Below are 22286 nucleotides of genomic sequence, written 5' to 3'. Positions count from 1 at the left end.
GGTGATCATAAAGCAGTTAATGCATTGATGATTTCAGCCGTAAATAGAAATATTAAAAAAGGTAGGAAGATTTTTCTGTTTAGCAAAAGTGACAAAAAGCAGATTTCAGAGTACTTGATGGCTCAACATAAAAGTTTTGTCTCAAATACAGATAGTGTTGAGGATCAGTGGACAAAGTTCAAAACCATAGTACAATATGCATTAGATGAATATGTGCCAAGCAAGATCATAAGAGATGGAAAAGAGCCACCATGGTACAACAACAGAGTTACAAAACTGCTGTGGAAGCAAAGGGCACTTCATAGCAAACATAAACATAGCCAAAGCCTTGCAGACAAACAAAAATTACACAAAGCAAAATATAGTGTGAGGAGGGCTGTGCGAGAGGCGTTCAATGAATTCGAAAGTAAGGTTCTATGTACTGACTTGGCAGAAAATCCTAAGAAATTTTGGTCTTACGTCAAAGCAGTAGGTGGATCAAAACAAAATGTCCAGACACTCTGTGACCAAAATGGTACTGAAACAGAGGATGACAGACTAAAGGCCGAAATACTAAATGTCTTCTTCAAAAGCTGTTTCACAGAGGAAGGCTGCACTGTAGTTCCTTCTCTAGATTGTCGTACAGATTACAAAATGGTAGATATCGAAATAGATGACAGAGGGATAGAAAAACAGTTAAAATTGCTCAAAAGAGGAAAGGCCGCTGGACCTGATGGGATACCAGTTCGATTTTACACAGAGTAAGCGAAGGAACTTTGCCCCCCTTTTGCAGCAGTGTACAGTAGGTCTCTAGAAGGGTTTGCGTTCCAAAGGATTGGAAAAGGGCACAGGTCATCCCTGTTTTCAGGAAGGGACATCGAACAGATGTGCAGAACTATAGACCTATATCTCTAATGTCGATCAGTTGTAGAATTTTGGAACACGTATTATGTTAGAGTATAATGAATTTTCTGGAGACTAGAAATCTACTCTGTTGGAATCAGAATGGGTTTCGAAAAAGACGATCATGTGAAACGCAGCTCACGCTATTCGTCCACGAGAGTACGAGGGCCTTAGACCCGAGTTCACAGGTAGAAGCCGTGTTTCTTGACTTCTGTGAGGCGTTCGATATGGTTCGCCACAGTCGTTTAATGAACAAAGTAAGAGCATATGGACTATCAGACCAATTGTGTGATTGGAGTGAAGAATTCCTAGATAACAGAATGCAGCATGTCATTCTCAATGGAGAGAAGTCTTCCGAAGTAAGAGTGATTTCAGGTGTGCCGCAGGGGTGTGTTGTAGGACCATTGCTATTCACAATATACATAAATGACTTTGTGGATGACATAGGAAGTTCACTGAGGCTTTTTGCAGATGATGCTGTGGTGTATCGAGAGGTTGTAACAATGGAAAATTGTACTGAAATGCAGGAGGATCTGCAGCGAATTGACGCATGGTGCAGGGAATGGCAATTGAATCTCAGTGTAGACAAGTGTAATGTGCTGCGAATACATAGAAAGAAAGATCCATTATCATTTAGCTACAATATAGCAGGTCAGCAACTGGAAGCAGTTAAATTCCATAAATTATCTGGGAGTACGCATTAGGAGTGATTTAAAATGGAATAACCATATAAAATTAATCATTGGTAAAGCAGGTGCCAGACTGAGATTCATTGGAAGAATCCTAAGGAGATGCAATCCGGAAACAAAGGAAGTAGTTTACAGTACATTTGTTCGCCCACTGCTTGAATATTGCTCACCATTGTGGGATCCGTACCAGATAGGGTTGATAGAAGAGATAGAGAAGATCCAACGGAGAGCAGCGCACTTCATTACAGGATCATTTAGTAATCGCGAAAGCGTTACGGAGATGATAGATAAACTCCAGTGGAAGACTCTGCAGGAGAGACGCTCAGTAGCTCGGTACAGGCTTTTGTTGAAGTTTCGAGAACATACCTTCACCGAGGAGTCAAGCAGTATATTGCTCCCTCCTACGTACATCTCACGAAGAGACCATGAGGATAAAATCAAAGAGATTAGAACCCACACAGAGGCGTACCGACAATCTTTCTTTCCACTAACAATACGAGACTGGAATAGAAGGGAGAACCGATAGAGGTACTCAAAGTACCCTCCGCCACACACCGTCAGGTGGCTTGCAGAGTATGGATGTAGATGTAGATGTAGATGTATTGGGGGTTCTGCAGTGGGCCAGCTCCTCACTCACATGAAAAAATTAAAATGCTAAAAAGCCTAATAATATGCTTTGGAAAAACTGGAACTGGACAATGAACAGGCAAAGAAAAAAGGGAAATGACGTTTGGATGCTGGAATGTGCAAGTTATCCCCACAAATCTGACTATATTACCAACAGAACTTGACAGTTTCAAAATGGATGTTTTGCTCTGTGAGACCAAGAGGAAAGACAAAGGAGAACAACAACTTGGTAATTTTGCACATATTTGGAGTAGGGTCTCCAAAGTGGCAAGAGCCAAAGCGAGAGTCTCCATTATGATAAGGAAAGCATGGAAAAAGAGAATGACAAATTGGAGCTTTATTAACCAAAATATTATTATGGTAGAAGTGACTCTGTTTGACAGAGAAGTTGTAATTATTGTTGTATAAGCACACACAAATGATACAAGGGACCAGGAGAAAGTTACTTTCTGTATAATCCTTAGGGAGACCATAGAAAAACATCCCAAGGAGGAAAGAACTGATTTTCATGGGGGATATGAACGGAAGAGTAGGAATTACAGAATCGTGCCCAGTAGTGGGATAACAGGGAGCGACAGAATATGACGACAATGGAGAACGACTGATTGAAATTTGTGAACAGTTTGAGCTGAAAATTACTGACAGATTAAAAAACACAGTGATACACACAAATATACTTGGCAACAGAATATGAGAGAACTTCATTCTATAATAGATTATATTATGGTTAGACATTTGAGTAGTTTCAACACAGCAGATGTTAGATCTTATGGAGGAACCAGTGTGGATCGGACCATTATTTAGTAAAAATGAAGAGTTTTTGGCCATCGAAGAATGATTCTAACAACATTAAAGCAAATTATGCTGAGAAAGCTGAAACTCTATACTTCAATATTGACAGTAGTCTAAAAGCTGAAAGTATAGGACCATTCTTTTCCACCAGACTGGAAAAAACATCAGAAGAATCATTTGAAAGAAGTACAGAGGAAATGTATTGTTATCTTGGTCTTCAGTCTAGAGACTGGTTTGATACAGCTCTCCATGGTACTCTATCCTATGCAAGCCTATTCATCTCCAGATAACTACTGGAACCTACATTCTTCGGAATATGGTTGGTATATACACCTCTTGGTCTGTCTCTATGATTTTTACACTCCATGCTTCCCTCTGGTACTAAATTGGTGATCCCTTGATGCCTCAGAATGTGGCCTACCAATCGATCCCTTCATCTACTCAGGTTGTACTGCAAATTCCTCTTCTCCCCGATTCTATTCAGTACCTCGTCATTAGTCTGTGATCAACCCATCTAATCTTCAGCATTCTTATGTAACACCACATTTCAAAAGCCTCTATTCTCTTCTTGTCTACACTGTTTATCATCCATGTTTCACTTCCATACATGGCTACACTCCATACAAATACTTTCAGAAAAGACTTTCTGACACTTACATCTGTACCCGATGTTAACAAATTTCTCTTCTTCAGAAACGCTTTCCTTGCCATTGCCAGTCTACATTTTATATCCTCTCTACTTCGACCATCATCAGCAATTTTGTGCCACAAATAGCAAAACTCATCTGATTTAATTTGTCTACATCCCATTATCCCTGTTTTGCTTTTGTTGATGTTCGTCTCATATTCTCCTTTCAAGACACTGTCTATTCTGTTCAGCTGCTCTTCCAGGTCCTTTGCTGTCTCTGATGACAGAATTACAATGTCATCTGGAAACCTCGAAGTTTTTTATTTATTCCCCATGGATTTTAATTCCTCCTCCAAATTTTTCCTTTGTGTCCTTTACTGCTTGCTCAATATGTAGATTGAATAACATCAGGGACAGGCTACAACCCTGTCTCACTCCCTTCCCAACCACTGCTTCCCTTTTGTGCCCCTTGACTCTTACAGCTGCCATCTGGTTTCTGTAAAAATTGTAAAGAGCATTTTGCTCCCTGTATTTTTTTACCTGGGGGTGGGAAGGTGGGGGGGGGGGGGGGGGGGGGGGGGGTGTGCATGCACGAGTACATAAAATCCAATGGTGTAAGTATGTTAAGTATAAGCATAGAGCACATGTATGGTTACATAAAATCCAATGTTATAGATACAGCAACTGAGGTGCTGGGAATAAGGGAAACAACCACAGCTATACAGCAGGATAGTGGTGGAAGGAAATAGAAGTGGCAGTTAAGAGGAACGCATTCAACTGGTGGCTGAATGATAAATCGGAAGTAACAAGAACAATCAACAAGGAAAAAAAGAATGAAGTGATAAAAAAGATAAGGCTAGCAAAGAATAAAGCATGGGAAATGATATGTGCAATAGCAATGGCAATAGCAAACTGGGATTAGGGAGAGTGAAGCAAGCGTGATCGGTATTAAAAGGTCTTTGACAAGAGACAAAAGTCAAAACCAGTCTCCAGCTGATAACACCAAAAGAATGGGAAGAATATATCTGAAAATTATTAAAAAAGGACAGAGAAGAGTATCTGGAGGAAGGAACAATGGAAGAAAAGGAGCAGGAAGGGGATGAGATCTAAGTTTCAGAAACTGAGGTGAATAAGGTATTAAGAACAGGGAAGAATGGTAAATAACCAGGACCAGTCAATATCAATCCAGAGCTCTTAAAATATGGTGGTGACAAAACTGTGAAACTAATAATATGCTTATTCAATAAAATGTTACACGGAGATTCAGTACCCAAGGAAATGAAGGTGGACTATATTAATACTATATTTAAGGGAGGGGATCACAAAAGCTGTTCGAGCTACTGAGGAATATGTGTTAGAAACACATTAATGAGAATTTTCCGGAAAATAATTAAAAATAAGCTGGAAATAAATTTTAAAACCCGGGAAGAACAATGTGTCTTTGGTCTGGTAGATCATGCATAGATTATATTTTCACATTACAGCATCTCTAAGAGAAAACATAGGGAAAATAAAAAAAAACCATGATTAATTTTCATAGATTTAGAAAAAGCATATGATGCTGCCCTGAAAAACTACTTTGGAGAGCATCATATTTGGCAAACATAAAGGGTCCTTTAATTAAAATAATACAAGAAATATATAAAGATAACATGTCAAGTGAAAATTGGTAGTACACTTTCACAAAAATTTGGAACAAGCAAGGGTCTATTACAAGGCTGCCCCATGTCACCAACATTATTTAGAATTTAGATAGATAAGACATGGTCTTGTAAATTCAGTGGAGTGGGGCTGTAAACTAAAGATGGAGTTTATTTATATCACTTACTATTTCCTGAAGATCAAGTAGTTACAGCACAAGACGGAAGGTTGCAAATTCCATGTGTAACCAATTAGCAATGGAATACGGAAACTGGGGATTGAAGATAAAGCACCAGAAAACAGAATACCTCATTAATGATCCAGATGACTTAAAAGAGGAAAAGAAAATTAAGGTGGTCAGTACTTTCTGTTATTTGGGATCCATTTTAGAATTGCAGGGAAAATCAGGGATAGTAATTAATAAAAGAATTAGCAGTGGAAGGAAGGTCATTGGGATGCCTCAACCTTATGGAGCTGAAATTTAATAAACTGAATTAAAAATCCAAATATAAATCGATAGAGAGAGTGTAGTTATATATGGAGTGGAGACTTGGACTACAAATCTGAAACGCCTAAAAAAACTGCAAGCAGTAGAAATGGACTTCTGGAGAAGATCAGCAAAAATTTCTATAAAAGAGAGAGTAAGAAACGATGAAATAATAAAGAGAATGGGAGTAAGAGAAAGAATACATGATGTGATGGATAGAAGGAAGTTACAATGGAACGGGCATGTAAGAAGAATGGAGGAAGCCAGAATTCCAAAAATGACCCTGGAATGGGAACCAGAGGGAAAGAAGAGGAGAGCACATCATGAGGAGACAAATTAAGATCTTGTGTAAATGATGTAATAATTTCTGGGTATTTGCGACGTTAGAGAAGAAACTTTTGTGTAGAGGAAAACCTCAATAAATAAAAGAAATAATAATTAAATGAAATAAAACCCTACTATGCTGGCCCCAAGCTCGGAGCCCCATTTGCAAGAGATGGGGAAGTAGGAGGGGGAGGTGTAACAGCCTTGTAAAAAAAACTTGGGTCCATCTGGCTTCGGATGGTAGCACCCAGTAAGAGCCCCTGCCAAGGGTTACTAGGTGAAACCCAGTCAGTGGTCTCAAAGGCGCAAGAGGAAGCTCAGTTCCCAGTGGCTGAGACATTGGAAGAACATAGTGGAGTAAACCACAAAAAGCAATCATTTCAGACTAACAATCCGATCTTGCTTTGGAATTTATTTCCTCCACCTACACTTTCATATGCAGAATGGAAATGTTGCTAAATGAGAGCACTACCCCAGGTGGTAACTTGAAAAAGGAATCTACCATTGCAATGCGACGTGCACCGGGACCTAGGATTATGGGGAGTCCCACCACTTGCATACAAAAAGACTCAGGGCATCTTGAAACACCGTACAAACTGAAATTCAGGAAAAAATATTTCATTGTAACCATAAACGTAAATTCAGTCCTCCGAGTCGGAAAATGGATAGAATTGGAAAAGCTCCTGTACGACCACGAAATTCAGATCTTGGCTGTACAAGAGACCAGATTCCTAGATGAGCACATCATGGACACACAGCACTACAGAGTGTTCACGGGAAAGCCAGCAATAAAGATAATGACTAACACCCCTCTCCTTCCTGGGACTGCCTTTTATGTAAACAAAACTGTAGCGAACAAAGTCATAAACTTCTCATCAAAACCTAAAATATTATCCATACTGACAATCAATTGCAAAAACAAGAAATATACTCTTATAAACTGCCATGCTTGAATTAACAAAGATAACAGAAGAACCCACAGGAAGTTGATGACTTCTGGGATCTACTGGAAACAGAGTTCTCCAGGATAGCTGTGAACCATACAAAAATCCTTCTGGGAGACTTCAGTGCACAGATTGGGACAGGAAGAAAATATGGACACATAGCAGGAGACTGCCCAGCACACAGGAGAACAAATGAGAATGGAGAAATGCTCATTGGACTCTTCAGAACTTTCCAGTTGAAGCTGATATCAACTAATTTTTGGAAACTCGCAAGAAAAGCAAAGACATGGGTATCTCCAAATCCAAACCTAGTAGAATCCGATTAGACCATGTAGGAATAACCAGGACAAACATTATAGAAATGATGAATGTTAAAGTAATCAGAGGTGGTAAATTTGACTCTGATCACTACCTCTCCATAGTTAAAATGCATTTTTCCCACGAAAAGAAAGAGACACCCAAAGTGACCAAATATGACACCAACAAAATGAACATCAACCAAGACATAAGTAACTTCTGAGAAAAAATCCGCTTCCCTAGAACAGAGACCTGGCAACACCTCAATGAAGCCGCAGAGAAAACGCTCAGTCTGGCAAAGACAAAATGGACAATCTGGTGGAGTGAAGAATGTGAGAAAGCACTTGAAAAGAATCAACACATGGAAAAGTTCAGGAAATAGGGAACACTGGGAACATTTCAGAAAACAAACAAAAGAAACATCAAGGATATTCCACAGAGTAAAATGAACATTTGATGATACAAAATTTCAAAATCCCCTGGACAGCTTCACAAAAATAATAAGAGAGATTTATTTCAAACTTTTAAAGACAAGCTCAAAGGGTATCAACTCCCAAGTGTAAGCTTCAAAAATGAACAGGGCAAAATTGGATTCAATGATCAAGAAAATTGCCATATACTAGCCAGATACTTCGACAAGCTGCTCAGCTGCCCACCTCCAACCACAAACTGGAACTACTGGCTCTTCCTGAGAATCTAGATGATGATATGCCACCAACAAAAGAAGAATTAAAGGAAGCCCTAAAAAGTCTCAAGAACAACAAGGCAATCAGAGAAGACAACATCAGCAAAAATGCTGAAATGGGCAGAACCAGAAATCCTAGCAAATCCCAGCAAATATGGAAGACAGAAAAACTGCTAGATGGATGGAAAATGGCACTGATCCACCCATTCCATAAGAAAGGTGACAAACAAGATGTAAACAACTACAGAGGTGTGTCATTACTCCCAGTCACCTACAAAATCCTCTCAAATATGCTGATGAATAGAACTCAAGGAATCCTAGATAAACAACTTGGAGAATTCCAGTGTGGATTCCGGAAAGGCCGCTCATGTGCCAAACAAATTTTTAATTTGAAATCAAGAATCTGACACAGAATGCTGAATGGCAAAAATATAGTGGTTTCTTTCATTGACTTCAAAAAAGCCTTTGACTCAGTGGATAGAGAGAGATCCTAGGTAGGATTATCTGAGAATTTGGGGTCAAAAACAAGCTGGCAAACATTATAAAAAAAAAAAAAAAAAAAAAAAAAAAAAACCTTAACAGGCACAACTTCCAAAGTGAAGTTCATGGGAGAATTGTCCCAAACATTTGAAATAAAGAGAGGTGTGCAACAGGGCAATGGATTATCACCAATACCATTTAACTCTGTTCTGGAGAAGATTGTGAGAATTTAGAATTCCAAACTTGAAAATCAAGGGATGAACCCAATCTGTCTAGGAAGAACATTCGGAGGAATCAAAGTCAATTACGTGGCTTTAGCTGATGATTTTACAATACTTTCAGAGAACATAGAAGAAGTGGCCATACAAGTCAACCTACTCAAAAGGATCGCTGGCAAGACAGGACTTAGGATCTCGAAAGAGAAGAGCAAAGTCATGACAAGTTACAAACATGGACCACAATTTCTTGAAACATAGATGGACAGATTGAGGGGGTAAAAATATTCAAATACTTCAGTGAAGCTGTAAAAGAGAACAGACTGGAGAAAGCTGCTGTGGGGGCTGGATCCCAAAAATGAAGAGAGCTTAAAGATTAACTAAAAACATTTATAACAAAAAGTGCATCTATTGGAATGCCAAAATAAAGCACTACAGTGTTGTGGTAAAAACAGAGTGCCTGTATGTCAGTGAGTGCCTATCAATGAATTACAAGTTGGAAAAGCTGCGGGTACTAGAAAGAAGAATATTATGGAAAATCATAGGTGCAACCCAGGCTGAAACTGACTGGAAACTTCGGAGAGACAACGAAATGTACAAAAAGGTGGATAAAATCTTGGAGACCTTGAAAAAGAGGTGGTTATCATTTCTAGGACACCTGTACAGAATGGACAAAACCAGACAACCAAAAGAATATTAGACTACCTGTGGAAAAAGGAAATGATGACGACATGGATTAAGGAAGCTCATAAGGATCTGGAAAGGTTCAGCATTCAGGAAGTTCAGATGTTAAATAGGGATACAGTCCAGACCATCATTCGAAGCTTGGAAGGATTTCTAATCGAAAGAACTAAGAAGACTGGAAGATCTTGGATGGATCAACAGAAGCAACAGCACAGCGTCCATATGAAAGAGTACTGGAGAAAGAGGATACTTAAGACAAAGAAGAAATGAAATTGTAGTGTGATCCTAAGTGATCAATTCGCAAATAAAAATAAAATAAAATAAAAATAACTTTGACAGATGCCTCTCAGGAGAACCAAGACCAGTTAACAGATCCTGAACATTCACTGAGAAACTATGTATGTCTGTGATGTTACGGAGTTTGTCCTATTCATCTCTTTTTAGTGTGTGAAGCATGTGCCAGTTAATACTCTGTGGCAGACAAACGTCAGTTGGCTGGAATTCTCGTTTGCCTCATGGGGAGGGTGAGTGGGGAATAATAATAATAATAATAATAATAATAATAATAATAATAATAAGACAATCATAAACAAATTCTTTTGGAATATAATTAAATATATTTAATAACGGTATATTAATGGCAGGCACTGCCTGTTTATTGCACTAGTGGTAGGATTACAAATGTAAACATGAAAAATTTTGTGACTTTAAAGCATCTAGGCCAGAGGGGATACAGAATAACAAGTTTTAATCTGAATAGTATAGACTAACTACAGGGAACTGCCTATGAACTTCACAAAATATATCATATATGTAACATGTCAATATCACTACAAAAATAAGTCATGGCTGTCTGAGAACAAAAACCAGTAAGGGCAAAAATAGAAATAGAAAACAGGTTCATAAAGCAACTAGACAGATTAAATTTTTAGGGATCATGTTGATGTACAGAGGAGATCTAGATCAAAAAAGACAGAATTTTGACATCTCAGTTACCTAAATGGTACCATTAGAGGTTCTATTCAGAATAAAGTAACATCAGAAACTCATCTTAAATTATATTAAGTTAGGTCAGTACCATCACGCTTTTTGGAATGAACTATGGGTAATTAAACTACAAAAGAATTCTAGATATTAGGAATGAATATTTGAAAAACAGAGATATCATCTGTTGCACATGCACAATGAAGTTGAAAATATATTCAAAATCAACAACACTATACAAGTTATGGATGTCTATCTTTGAATATTATCAAACTAAAAGTTCGACAAATTAATAATAGTTTATACAGACTGCTCAGAATGTTTCATACTATCCTCAAAATTACTTACTTTGATTTTTTAACCTCTACTCGACACTTTTTTGAGCACAGGAAATTGCTACGTACAGCCAACTGTGTAGTAGAGGTGTAAGTAAACCTGCGTTCTCGGTGCAGCTCAGTAGTGTTTGCTATGTCTCCAACACTGAATAATATAATACAGCTCATATACACTGTTCAGGCTGTCAACATACCTTGATGACCTATTTCCAGTTTAGAACGTGCAACACATTAGCAGATACTGATTTCTCTAATGTGCAAAGAGCAGACTACTTTGATTTTAATTAGTTTTGTTTTATTTCACAGTAAAACTATTTTTACATACATGCATAAGGCTTATTCTTTCATTTTCTTAAGTCCACAGATATATAGGTGGTGCAAAAACTCTTGTAAGCAGCTTATGAGGATTTAATGAGGTTTATTTTAAAAAATGCAGTGAATTTTCAAACATTAAAAATATTTCTTCTGATTATTGCATGACTCTGTAAAGCAGAAAGCATTTTTCCCAGGTGTACACAACCAGTGCTTACCATTACAACAGTTCTCAGTGGAGAAGTGGATCTATTTCAAGGTGCCCTCACAGAAAAGGATCACATCCGTGAAACTAAAAGAGAGCACCATTCAACAAGTGATCATATTGCCCTGTGGAAAATACATAGAATGCTATGGCAAATGAAAACTGGGGATTTCAGAAGCCTTTGTCAGCAATATGAACATAAATGTTCCCCAGCATTGACCTTATTGCCAGTGAGTATAATATCTTATCACCAGTTTCACAAAGCAAGGCAATCTCATCTTTGTTGTATTGTTTTCTCCCCTTGTATTTAGCTGGAAAAAATAAAAGAATAATGCTAAACATATGAATTTTCTGTTATTGCACTCTTCTTCCTCTTCTTCTTCTTCTTCTTCTGCACTCTTCTTCCTCTTCTTCTTCTTCTTCTTCTTCTGCACTCTTCTTCCTCCTCTCCTCTTCTTTTTCTTTCTTCTTCTTCTTCTTCAAGTAAGCTGGACTCTAGCAGAAGGGTGACAGCAGGTTTAATTAATAAGTAAATTGTTTTATAATAAGAGTAATGTGTCAATACCAGAGGAGGAAAGTTGCTACTCACCATATAGTGAAGATACTGAGTCACGATAGCACAACAAAAAGATTCACCAATTATAGCTTTCGGCCATTAAGGCATCTCTACTATATGGTTAGTAGTAACTTTCTTCTTTGGTATTGTTACATTTAGTCCTGGATTTTCCATTGTTTGATACGAGTAATGTGTGGCATTCTCACTGATGAAGCTCTAAATTGAAGGTCATTGGTCCATTCTGCTGTAAGATGAGTAGGAATAAAATTCTTAAAAAACCCTCTGTTTAATTCTGAGATAGAGAGCTAGTGTACATAAATTACAAATCAGAATTTATGTTAGCTTTTGCATAGATATGTTCAAGACTGCCTACAGAACCATTTCTAAACAACTTAGATAATACAAGTAGCAATGGACTTGGCATTTACATAGAAGTCTTGTAACATCTGAGAATAATTAATCGTTGTGTTCAAACATGTACCAAGAACTACTGCACAGGATTTTGACATATCAAATGTATACACTTTACTGCCTATCTTGGTGTAATTCAACTGAGTTTTCAGCACTGTAACAAATGAAGTAACTGGAAGCCCAGCAGTGCTACACAGGAACTAAATATTAATTCCCAACACAGAATGCAATGGAGGATGGTAAGCTAGTGGGAAGGGATTCTGTCAGTTGGTCATCAGGAAAGGCTATTATGAATAATATTGTGTAACTGCACTGGAAGTATCTGTTGAAAGTAGTGAACTGAATACCCAAAGTGTTGAATTTCAATGCATTACTTTATAAAAACTGTAATAGTATTAAAAAGTACTGCACTTCTCAGTGTTATCAATGTAATCACTCTTAATATTGTCTTTCACCCACTTATTTCATACCCAGTGAAGTTGTTCCTCACACATTTTTGTAAAATTTAATCTGTTAGTCTCTGCACCAGTTTATTAAAGTATATCATACTCGGCAACATATGAATGGATGCAATTGGACCACAGGCAACTTTTGTTATGTAGAGGAAAATGGATGGTGAACCACTATCAGATTTTCATGTACAAAAAAGTGCCACTTCCTTTGTTCTCTCAGAAATTACCATTCAACTTTTATCTGTTTGTGGCTGTTGCACATGTAATTTTTGTACACAATTAATATCTTACATTGGGATTTCTTGGTTATCAAGAGTATGTGTCTGCATTACAGCCATTCCACAAAATGATGCTTTTCATATAATATTGGAGGAGAGACAACTCATACCTATGATTAGTGCCTATTGAGGGCATTTGTCCTTAAGTAGTATATTTAGTCTCTCGCTTCTTGGAATTGCCATTAACAGTTATTAGTAACAGTAGCTGTCACTTGGAGTCTAGGCAAAAAGTCTGGGTACTGCTTGTCCATTCTGTCCACTGCCTCCACTAATCTCAAAATAGGCATTCTTCATAAATTTGCTCTTACTGCATTGCCTTGTGTAGAAGTCAGTTAAAAACTGGTGTTTCATTGACAAGATAATAGTTTATTCATATTTTCGCTGTCCCTTCAAAGAGAGGTTTCTAGGACCCAGTGATATGACACAGTGCCATTGTCTGTTCGGAACCATACTAATTCTGTGCACTGCTACTACAACATTACATGGACAAAGGACACATTACTGCAGGTGACGTACCTGTGATCATTGCCCCACACAAAACTCTGCACATGGTGCAACGAATCATCTTGCATGGAGATCTTATGCTCCAGATGAGGAACTCTGGATTGATCTCCAGCACTGAGGGGTACTTATCACACATGTTCAGTAAGGGCTCAAGGATAATTGTATGATTACAGGCACCTATATTTTAGCCGTATGTCCTGGAGGAGGTTAAGGTCATGGTGTACACGTTTGATGTGAAACCGTATGTCCTACTACCTACAAGGTACATCAGATGTTTGCGCCCTGGACATGTCATACCACTGCACAGCAGACCCAAAATATGGCTATCGTGGACCATCGCTCCATGAAGGTAGTCTTGTGAACAATCCACTTTTGTGTATCAGCTACTCGAACATCACCCTCCACATTCACCTGTTTTCAAGAAGGAACAGATGATCCAGGAATACAAATTATTGTTGGCCTTCAGTCATATACTGAGGCACAGAAAAAAATATGAACATCTACATCCTGTGGACATGATGATCAATTATGCATGTTGTACCTGCACACACATCAGTAACTGGGCAGTACTACAGGGATGACCTGAAAACATTTGAAGTCCATATCAGGAGCGAAAGACCACATTTCCATGAAGGAGCTGGATGCTGCACCACGATAATGCACGGCAGCACATTGCCAATGTTTGCTGTTGAATATCCTGCAAAAATCAATGTGAAGTGCATCCCTCACCCTCCCTATAGTCTGAATTTAGACCCATGTAACTTTTTTTCTATTCCCTAACATGAAGGAAACACCTTTGTGGGAGGTATTATCAATCATCAGATGCAGTGGTGAAAGCTGCGGTGATGATTTTGAAGGAATCTCTCAAAAAATGATTTCCAGCATGTATTTGAAGACTGGCAGAAACACTGGACAAGTGCATCGCATCCATGGGAGACTACTTTGAGAAGGACTATCAAAATTATGAGGATGAGTAAAGATACGTTGTCAAAAAAAAAAAAATTATGGCCATTCCTTTATTGAACAGTCCTCGTATTTGGAGTTTTTCATCGAACATAAGAAGTTTGTTAAGTAGGAAAAATGAGCCTCTCATTTCACTTCAAGACATGGAAAAGTCTGTAAGTATTTCTATACGTGTGCTATGGGTAGCAAAACATAATTTGAAAATTACAGAAATCAAACAGGTGCACCTAGATGAATACAAGTTAGTATCACTTACGCCTAATATCAGGAAACGGGAAGTGATTATATGCCCAAAAAGTGGAATAAACTCTCTCACCAAGGACCTAAGTCAGTACTGTATAAAACAGTGCTGTGAGTGCTGTGCTTCAGTAATAGACTTGCAACCCTGCAAGATAATAGTTGTGAAAGTGGCTATTAACAAGAGTGAATTAAGATGAAATGGGACCCATCTATGATCATATTAGTGTGCAAGACACATACTATTTAGGATTAATGGGGATATTGTACATGTACAACAAAGGGAGCACGAATGGTTACAGATTTGTTTGACCTGCTGAAAAACGACAGTGTGTATACGACCCGGGACAACCGAGAGATCCAGGAAAAACCCGGGAATTTTTTCATCTGGGAGAAAACCGGGAAAAGCCCAGGAATTTTTTAGAATTCCAGGATATTTTTGTTTTGTTTTAGTTTTCAGTTAATTTTTTGTAATTTTGACTGGTAAGAAATAATACTCTAACAAAGGATATTACTGCATCCTGCGACTGCAGAATAGAACTGCAGCAATAAAACAAGAATGAGAGAAAAAAACTAAAATAAAACAAGTTGCAAAGGAAATGCGCCATGTACACAACCAAACACAGTGCTCATACAAGCGTCTGCCAGTAGGAAAATGTGTCAAAGGCTTTAGGAAGACTATGAAATGCTTCATAACAACGAGTTGCCTCCGATGAGCATGACGTCAAAACTGATTACATTAGATTTGTGTGAGCAGTTGTGAGTGGACCCATGCACATGCGCAGTTGAGTCTTGCATGTACCTTCTCCCGCTTCTGGCTAGAAAAGTGTGGCTGTTAGCTGTATAAGCAAGCAGCAGGATGCTACCCGGAAAAATTTTACTGTCGCGCGCAAGCTGCAATATTCACTGAGAACAAACTGGGGTATCTGCCTCGGGAGACAATTTCAGTTAAGCATTAATCACCTTGCAGAACAATGAAGTTATTTTTGTTGGTTTGCTAAAGAAACATGGCTTTATTAATCTTTTCCGCTGAGGCAGTCAATTTATTTGAAACGAAGTGTTTAATCCCACACTATTGGCTAGTTTCAACTGTTTGCTGTATTTCAAAAGAGCGTGTTTTCAACTTATAGCACGTTTGGCATTATGCCAAAATAAAAAAACAAAAAACGAGACAATACAGTACTGGTACTCCAAGAAAACTTACAACCGAATCTGGACGCATGAATGTGCACTTTAAGCTGAATTATGCATTTTAGTATGGTTCACGGAATTCCTCTGATGCCTTGTTTCTTTTATGACATAATGTAAAATCTTTTAATGTTTTACACGTACGAACATACGGGCTTCTGCATCATCTTAGCTGCGCAAGCACTGTGACGCCTGTTATCTGGCGCTCTCTGGCAACTGCTGAAACGAACCTCTTTCTAACAGGTCCCGGGAAAATATAGTGAACGATTGATTGAAAAGCATTACTTTCAAAGTAAATTTCCTTTTACACAAGATGAACAAAGTGTGAGAATGTGTGATGAATTTCTTAAATCACAGAGCATTTGACTCTCATTTAAAAATTAAGTATTTGAGGATGACCAGATAGAAAACACTTCTGTGTGATGTATCTTAAAGTGTAACAGTCGCAAAAAAATCATCATTATATGTGAAAGTTCTCTTGCAGCTTATTAATTGTAGAGACCAATATTATATGTGAAAGCTCTGCTTTTCTTGTAGCAACACTATGCATATTAATGTACACCATTAACTTTTCCTATTTGTGTGCACGCACTTCTTAACAGTGATAATACTATTGGCTGACTACATCAAGTGTCCTAAGCTCGGAATATCCGCTGTATCAGCTGATGAAATCACATGACATGAGCTATGACTGGCTTACAAAAGTGCATCGCAATCTCGATTTCAATGCTTCGGAAAGTAACATGTGGCATTTGGTGGAATTCGAATTCAAACTTTCGTAATATGAAAATATGCAGCGTAAATGGTCTTTTTTCTGAGTTTCGTTTTCTAAAGGGCTCAGAAATTCTACACCAGTGTATAAAACCAGAACCATCAAAGGACTGATAAGTTTTACAGTTCCAAGGAATAGTATACCGTCACTTAACACGGAAAAAGTGTGTTTTCACCCGGGAGAAAGTGTGTTTTTAACTGGGAAAAATCCAGGAATTCGTTTCCTTGTCCGCATATACACCCTGAACGAGAACTGTCAGATATCTGGAGATAGATACCCAGTACTCTCTGAAAGGGTTTGCACAAAATTGCAAAAAACTGAATTGGGGAATGTAGAAAAATAGCTATTCTTTTAATGTACATATGCATCCTTTAATAGATACATAAAGCCATCTAGAAGTAAGAGCTTCAGTTATTAACTTAAGTAGCTTAGCACCGGTCTTAAGTTTTACTGGACTTCACAGGCATAGCATGCAGTAGCTGCTTCTTCCTGTTGATGCGTAACATTTTTCGGTCAAAGTCTTTCAAGATTCTCCTTAATTATGGGATATACAGAACATGAAGTGGAATGACTGAATAAATGAGTGTAGGCTGCAGGCAAGCCAATTAAAATGTTTGTCCACAAGAGCAAAAGTTCATTCACTGGGAACACAGAAACTAGCCTTAGTGGGAATTCGTTGGTGGCCAGGATTGTAGATGATGGATAGCATGTAGAAAGTGGCTGTCCAAGGTATGATGAGATTGTGAAGGAAGACGATGATGCAACAGCAAAGAGACTTTAGAATGACCTAGTCATTTTATAAAGGAGCTAGTTAGTTTTATGTTCCATGGATCACTCTGCAGGGTGGGGTTGGGGGGGGGGGGGGGGCCTCAAGCAATATTTCAACACAAATCTCCCCCTTCGCAGTGCAACACTGTAACCACATAACCACAACGCTGTGGCTACACACATTTGCTCACTGTTGCAAATCTGAGATTGGACCATTCACTGTTTCTATTTCACTTCATCCTTCACAGTTCAGTATACCTTCTTCCTATCATCAAGCCTGATCTTTCTTTAGCTTTTGGTGAGCTATCCAATGAGCCATCTTACAACTAAATCTTCCTGCATTCTTTTGGTTAGATAGACATTATCCATTAGTTGACTATAGAATCAATCCCATATAACTTCAATTTATCTAGGAGAACTCTGTGATTCACACAGTCAAATCCCTTAGTTTGGTTACAGAAAATACCAGCCAATGCTATTTTTATTATTTAATGGCTGTAAATTTAGATGAGAGAATACACAAATGGCATACTCAGTACAGCACCTTTTCTGAAACCAAAACTGCGATTTTCTGAGGATATTATAGTTGCTAAGGTGAGATACCACTAGAATACATCACCTTCTTGAAGATTTTGGAAAATGTCAGGAGTGATACAGGTTGGCAGTCATTGACATCTCTCTCATCACCAATCTTAGAGATGTTTAACATCATAATATTTCAGTCTCTCTGGTAAAATGCCTTGAGTTAGTAATGCATTACAAATTTCAGGTAAGATTTGGCTTATTAATGGGAACAAATCTTTAGTACTCTATTGGAAAAAAAAAGCATCAGAACCAGATGAGCTTTTATTTTCGAGAGAATGTGTAGTTTTCTTAATATCGGAAGGAGAGGTTGGTGATACATTCCTATGATTGAATTTTATGAGATTAACTGTTTTCACACATGTTTTGCTTTTTCTCTTGAAATGTTTGTTCCTATGCTTTTACTATATTTAAGAAATGCTTATTAAATATATTCGCCACAGTGATTAATCATTTATAGCCCTTCCATTCAGTTCAATTGCAATGTTATCCTATTCTGTGGCAGGTTTTCCTGTCTCTCGTTTCACTACATTCTATATAGCCTTAAGTCTGTTGTCGGAATTACTGATTACTGACAAAATATGTGCATGTCCCTTGATATTTTTTAAATAACCTTTCTTGGTAATTTTGAGTAGTTTTTACAGAGTGCAGCTACTGCAGGATGTGTACTTGTTCTTGCCAACAGAATCATTTTCCTTTTCCTTTCACAAGCTTCTTCTGAGAGTAAAGATCATATTGGACTTCCTGGATGGTATCGATGCACTGTTCGTAGATGGATGTGTTGGATAGTTGCTGAAGCCCTGTGGTTAACAGTTACGCTAAAAAGTTAATTAGCACAGGGTCAGTTTTGAAGTGAAGAATGATGACTGTTTATACAGTTGTGATGTTAATTTAAATTTAATTGAAGAATGGTGTTGGGAAGAGAGGTGAGGCAAGATTGAAAGTCAAAAATTGTCGCAAGGTAATAAGGTGTCTGTTAGATTCGAGGTGGGGAGGATCTTTATTCCTCCCAAAAATCTTTACAGCTACTTGTTTTTATTCTAGCATAATATTTCATAACCCCTCTTGTCTTATGCTTTGCCCACACAGTGACCATATGCTTGTTAATTGTGGCAGGAATCTATGTTGAAAGTAAGAAAGTTTCGTACTATGTTTTATGATGTGTCTGTCTATTGCTCAGCACCATCTCTGTTTAGTCAATAGCATATAGGTATCATGCACATCCTAAAAAGATGTGTGAAGTTTGTACCTAGTGCCTTATTATTATCTTATTATAATTGTCAGAAAAGATGCTACACCAATTGTTATATTCTTTCTGAATTTTAATGTTTAGAATTTTCTTAATGTCCTTAACTCGACTTCAATGTGTAGTTACATTTTTTAGAGCCGTAACCAGTGTAAATGACTGATTCAAATAGATAAAAGGAAAGGAAAGTACAATAATATTGCCTTTCTGTAGTGGATGCAGTATTTGATTTGTCTACTGTGCTAAATATCTTTATAAAGCGGTATCTTAACTCGGCAATATCATTACAATTCATCAGAAGTCATAACCCTCACAGTTTCTAGCAAGCATACCTTCAGGAATTGACAGTAACTGAATATTTGTATGTAGAAAATAAAAGTTATTAATTTTCAGTTCGAGCAGCACTTTTAAACTAGTGTTTTCCTTTTAGCAAATTAATTAAAAGTTGAGAGGAAAGTATCAGCATTTTTTTAGACTATGACTAATTGTTGGTGTGCCTTTTATTTATGGTGTGATGATACACAATAGCAGTGACACTTGGTTTGTTGTGAATTGTCCAGTCACTGTCTTACTGTTTACTGGTGTGTTTAACTTTGCTGCTGCTGCTGCTGCTGATTTTGTGTGTGTGTGTGTGTGTGTGTGTGTGTGTGTGTGTGTGTGTGTGTGTGTGTGTGTGTGTGTGTGTAAATGAGTTGGTGGTGGTATGAAAACACACACATAAATAATTATAACACAAAGTTAGAATTTTTTCTATTGAATTATAATTGTTGAGCAGACATGATTTTTTTAGTTTGTGACTGAAATTATTTTTATGTAGTAAAGCTTTCAGATCATAGTATAAATTGCCAAAGATTTTTATTGTTGCATACTTCCTCTCTGGAGCATACAATTGAACAATAGGTGGATCATTTCACTTCTTCTAGTATGATGTGTCTGAACTGTGATAAATGGATAGCAACAAACATCACACAGAAATGCTTCTGATTGCATCATTTTTTGGCAGAAATGTTACCTCATACCAGGCTCAAAGAGAAATGCGAGATAAAAATGGTCTTTCAAGGAATTTATAGTAATTTTACTAAAATTTGCCAATTGCAGCAATTCAGCTTTAAAGATGTTTTTCAACATACCTGAACAGTGTGAAAACAGCCTTAGATGTAATTGAAAAGTTAGTATTCATAGCTCATTGCACAATACTAAATGGTTCCAAATAGTTTCTTTGGCTGAATTCCAAAATGACAAGTTTACTGGCATGAATTGTGATAAAGAGCTTTTTGAGGAAAATATGGCAATTGAAGAAAAACTTTCCAAAGAGTATGTTTGAGCTGTGACTAGTATGAAGTGATAGAACAAACAAAACCGCTAAAAAAAGGAGAAACTGTCATATTTACAACTTTCATTTCATGATGTGATGGGTGACATTGAAATTGTGTTCTTGTCTCTTACTCGTCTCAAAAGCCTTGTAACTAAAAATATTCTGTCTTAACTGATGTTTTTTAAAATTTGTGTTTGACAAGCCAGAGAGTTTCTTGTAGTTGTCAAATACGTAAAACTCCAGGTATTTAAAATACAGTCTGAGTCGAGTTGGACAAATTAGTGGAGTATGGTACACTAAACTGTAGTGATATCAGTAGCTTTCAAATACATTACTCTTAGTGAAAAAATTAAAACCTATTTGCAGTTTAACAATTTCTTTCAATAGAGAATGTACTCTTTAGTTTCATGACTAAACATGTGTCTTTCAGAACTATTCTCAAAACTGTGCAGCATAAGAAAAAATGGAAAATTATACTAGGTGCTTAGAATTGTAAGGATAATTGACAGAGGGAAAATAATTGATATTTTCTATGTAACATGTGAAAATAACTTAATGAAGTTAGTCAACAGTCTGATAGATATAATAATTATCCATGTTCTTCCTATTTTAAATGTCTGCAGAGTTTATGATCATTTGCAGATTCAGTGCTTATCAGTGATGGAAATTTATTGCAAGAAAAAATCATTTATAAAATAAAATGTTTACATCAAGACTAAAACTTATTTAATTTCACAGGGTTGAATAAACTGTTTTCGGAATATCTGTATGAATGTAAGATACTTTGTCATTCTGAGAAGCTTACTGATGATGCCTCACCATGTAATAAATATCAGCTTCATGATGAATTGGTAAAGGCTGTGTTAATGTCAGGCCTGGGAAATTTACTAGTCAAGCGCAACTGGAAAATTATGAATGGTCGCATAGTAAAAGATACAAATCTCACAGTCACAGAGTAAGTTTAACTTTGTTGATTTTAGTCTTCTTCAGAGGAGCTGGTGTATAGTATAACATATTATTTTGCAAAATAATGTGTGCTGAGCTGACTGATATCCCTATGCTTTCCCTTTCGATAGCTAAATGTAGCTGGTAGTAGATAAGAATTTGATGTCAACAGGTTTTTCAAACTAAAGACATTTAGTTTTTTTATGGATGAAAAAGTTGTGAAATTTAATTATGTCTTGTGTATAGGAAGGTCCACTTGCTCGAAATCTTGAAACGGACTGACTTAAAATCGCTTCAGCCCAGTGCTTATATAGTTTTGCAAAAATGACTGCTAAAGTTTCAAATTTTTAAATATGTAATTTCAATAATTTACAATTAGAATTTTACATAACAAAATAATTGAATAGCAGAGAAAAATTGGTTTTGGTCTGAACTGTGTTACAATAAGAGTTTTGACTGAAATAAGGCTTCTTGATGATGAAACTGCAAAAACAGCTAAGTAAACAGTACCATACATAAGAGTTAAGTATCTGGAAATTAACTAAGTGCTGATGTTCCTACCATGTTTTTGGAAATTAGCTATATGAATAGTTTAAAGATTTATATGGGTTATTTTCTTACCTTTATCAGTAATATAGTAATTACATTTGTTTACTTGTCAACAATGCAACTGCAATAGTAAATAATTATTTTTAGTTAATTGAACTGAGCATTAGCAAAACTATTTAGTTGTAATGATTCAGATTAATTAGGAATTATTCTGACTAATGTAATTTAGCTAAGTTGCGTCTGGTCTTATATTCGGAATTACAGAATGACGACTTTGTCTTCAGCACATATCTCAGTATCACTAATGAT

General features: G+C 37.1%; 1 protein-coding gene across 1 annotated transcript in view; it reads left to right on the top strand.

The window, feature by feature from the left end:
* The window catches only part of LOC124798977 (ATP-dependent RNA helicase DHX30-like), a 310021-nt gene that overhangs the window by 207755 nt on the left and 79980 nt on the right, over window positions 1-22286 (top strand). The window contains exons 12-14 of the mRNA XM_047262513.1: window positions 11204-11441; window positions 18830-18848; window positions 21222-21438. Coding sequence (XP_047118469.1) covers window positions 11204-11441; window positions 18830-18848; window positions 21222-21438 — 474 coding nt within the window. The remainder of the gene's footprint in view (window positions 1-11203; window positions 11442-18829; window positions 18849-21221; window positions 21439-22286) is intronic.

This window comes from Schistocerca piceifrons, chromosome 5, assembly GCF_021461385.2.
Source record: "Schistocerca piceifrons isolate TAMUIC-IGC-003096 chromosome 5, iqSchPice1.1, whole genome shotgun sequence".
Taxonomy (NCBI): domain Eukaryota; kingdom Metazoa; phylum Arthropoda; class Insecta; order Orthoptera; family Acrididae; genus Schistocerca; species Schistocerca piceifrons.
The sequence above is the reverse complement of the archived record's forward strand: the minus strand, read 5'-3'. Positions and strand labels throughout refer to the sequence as shown.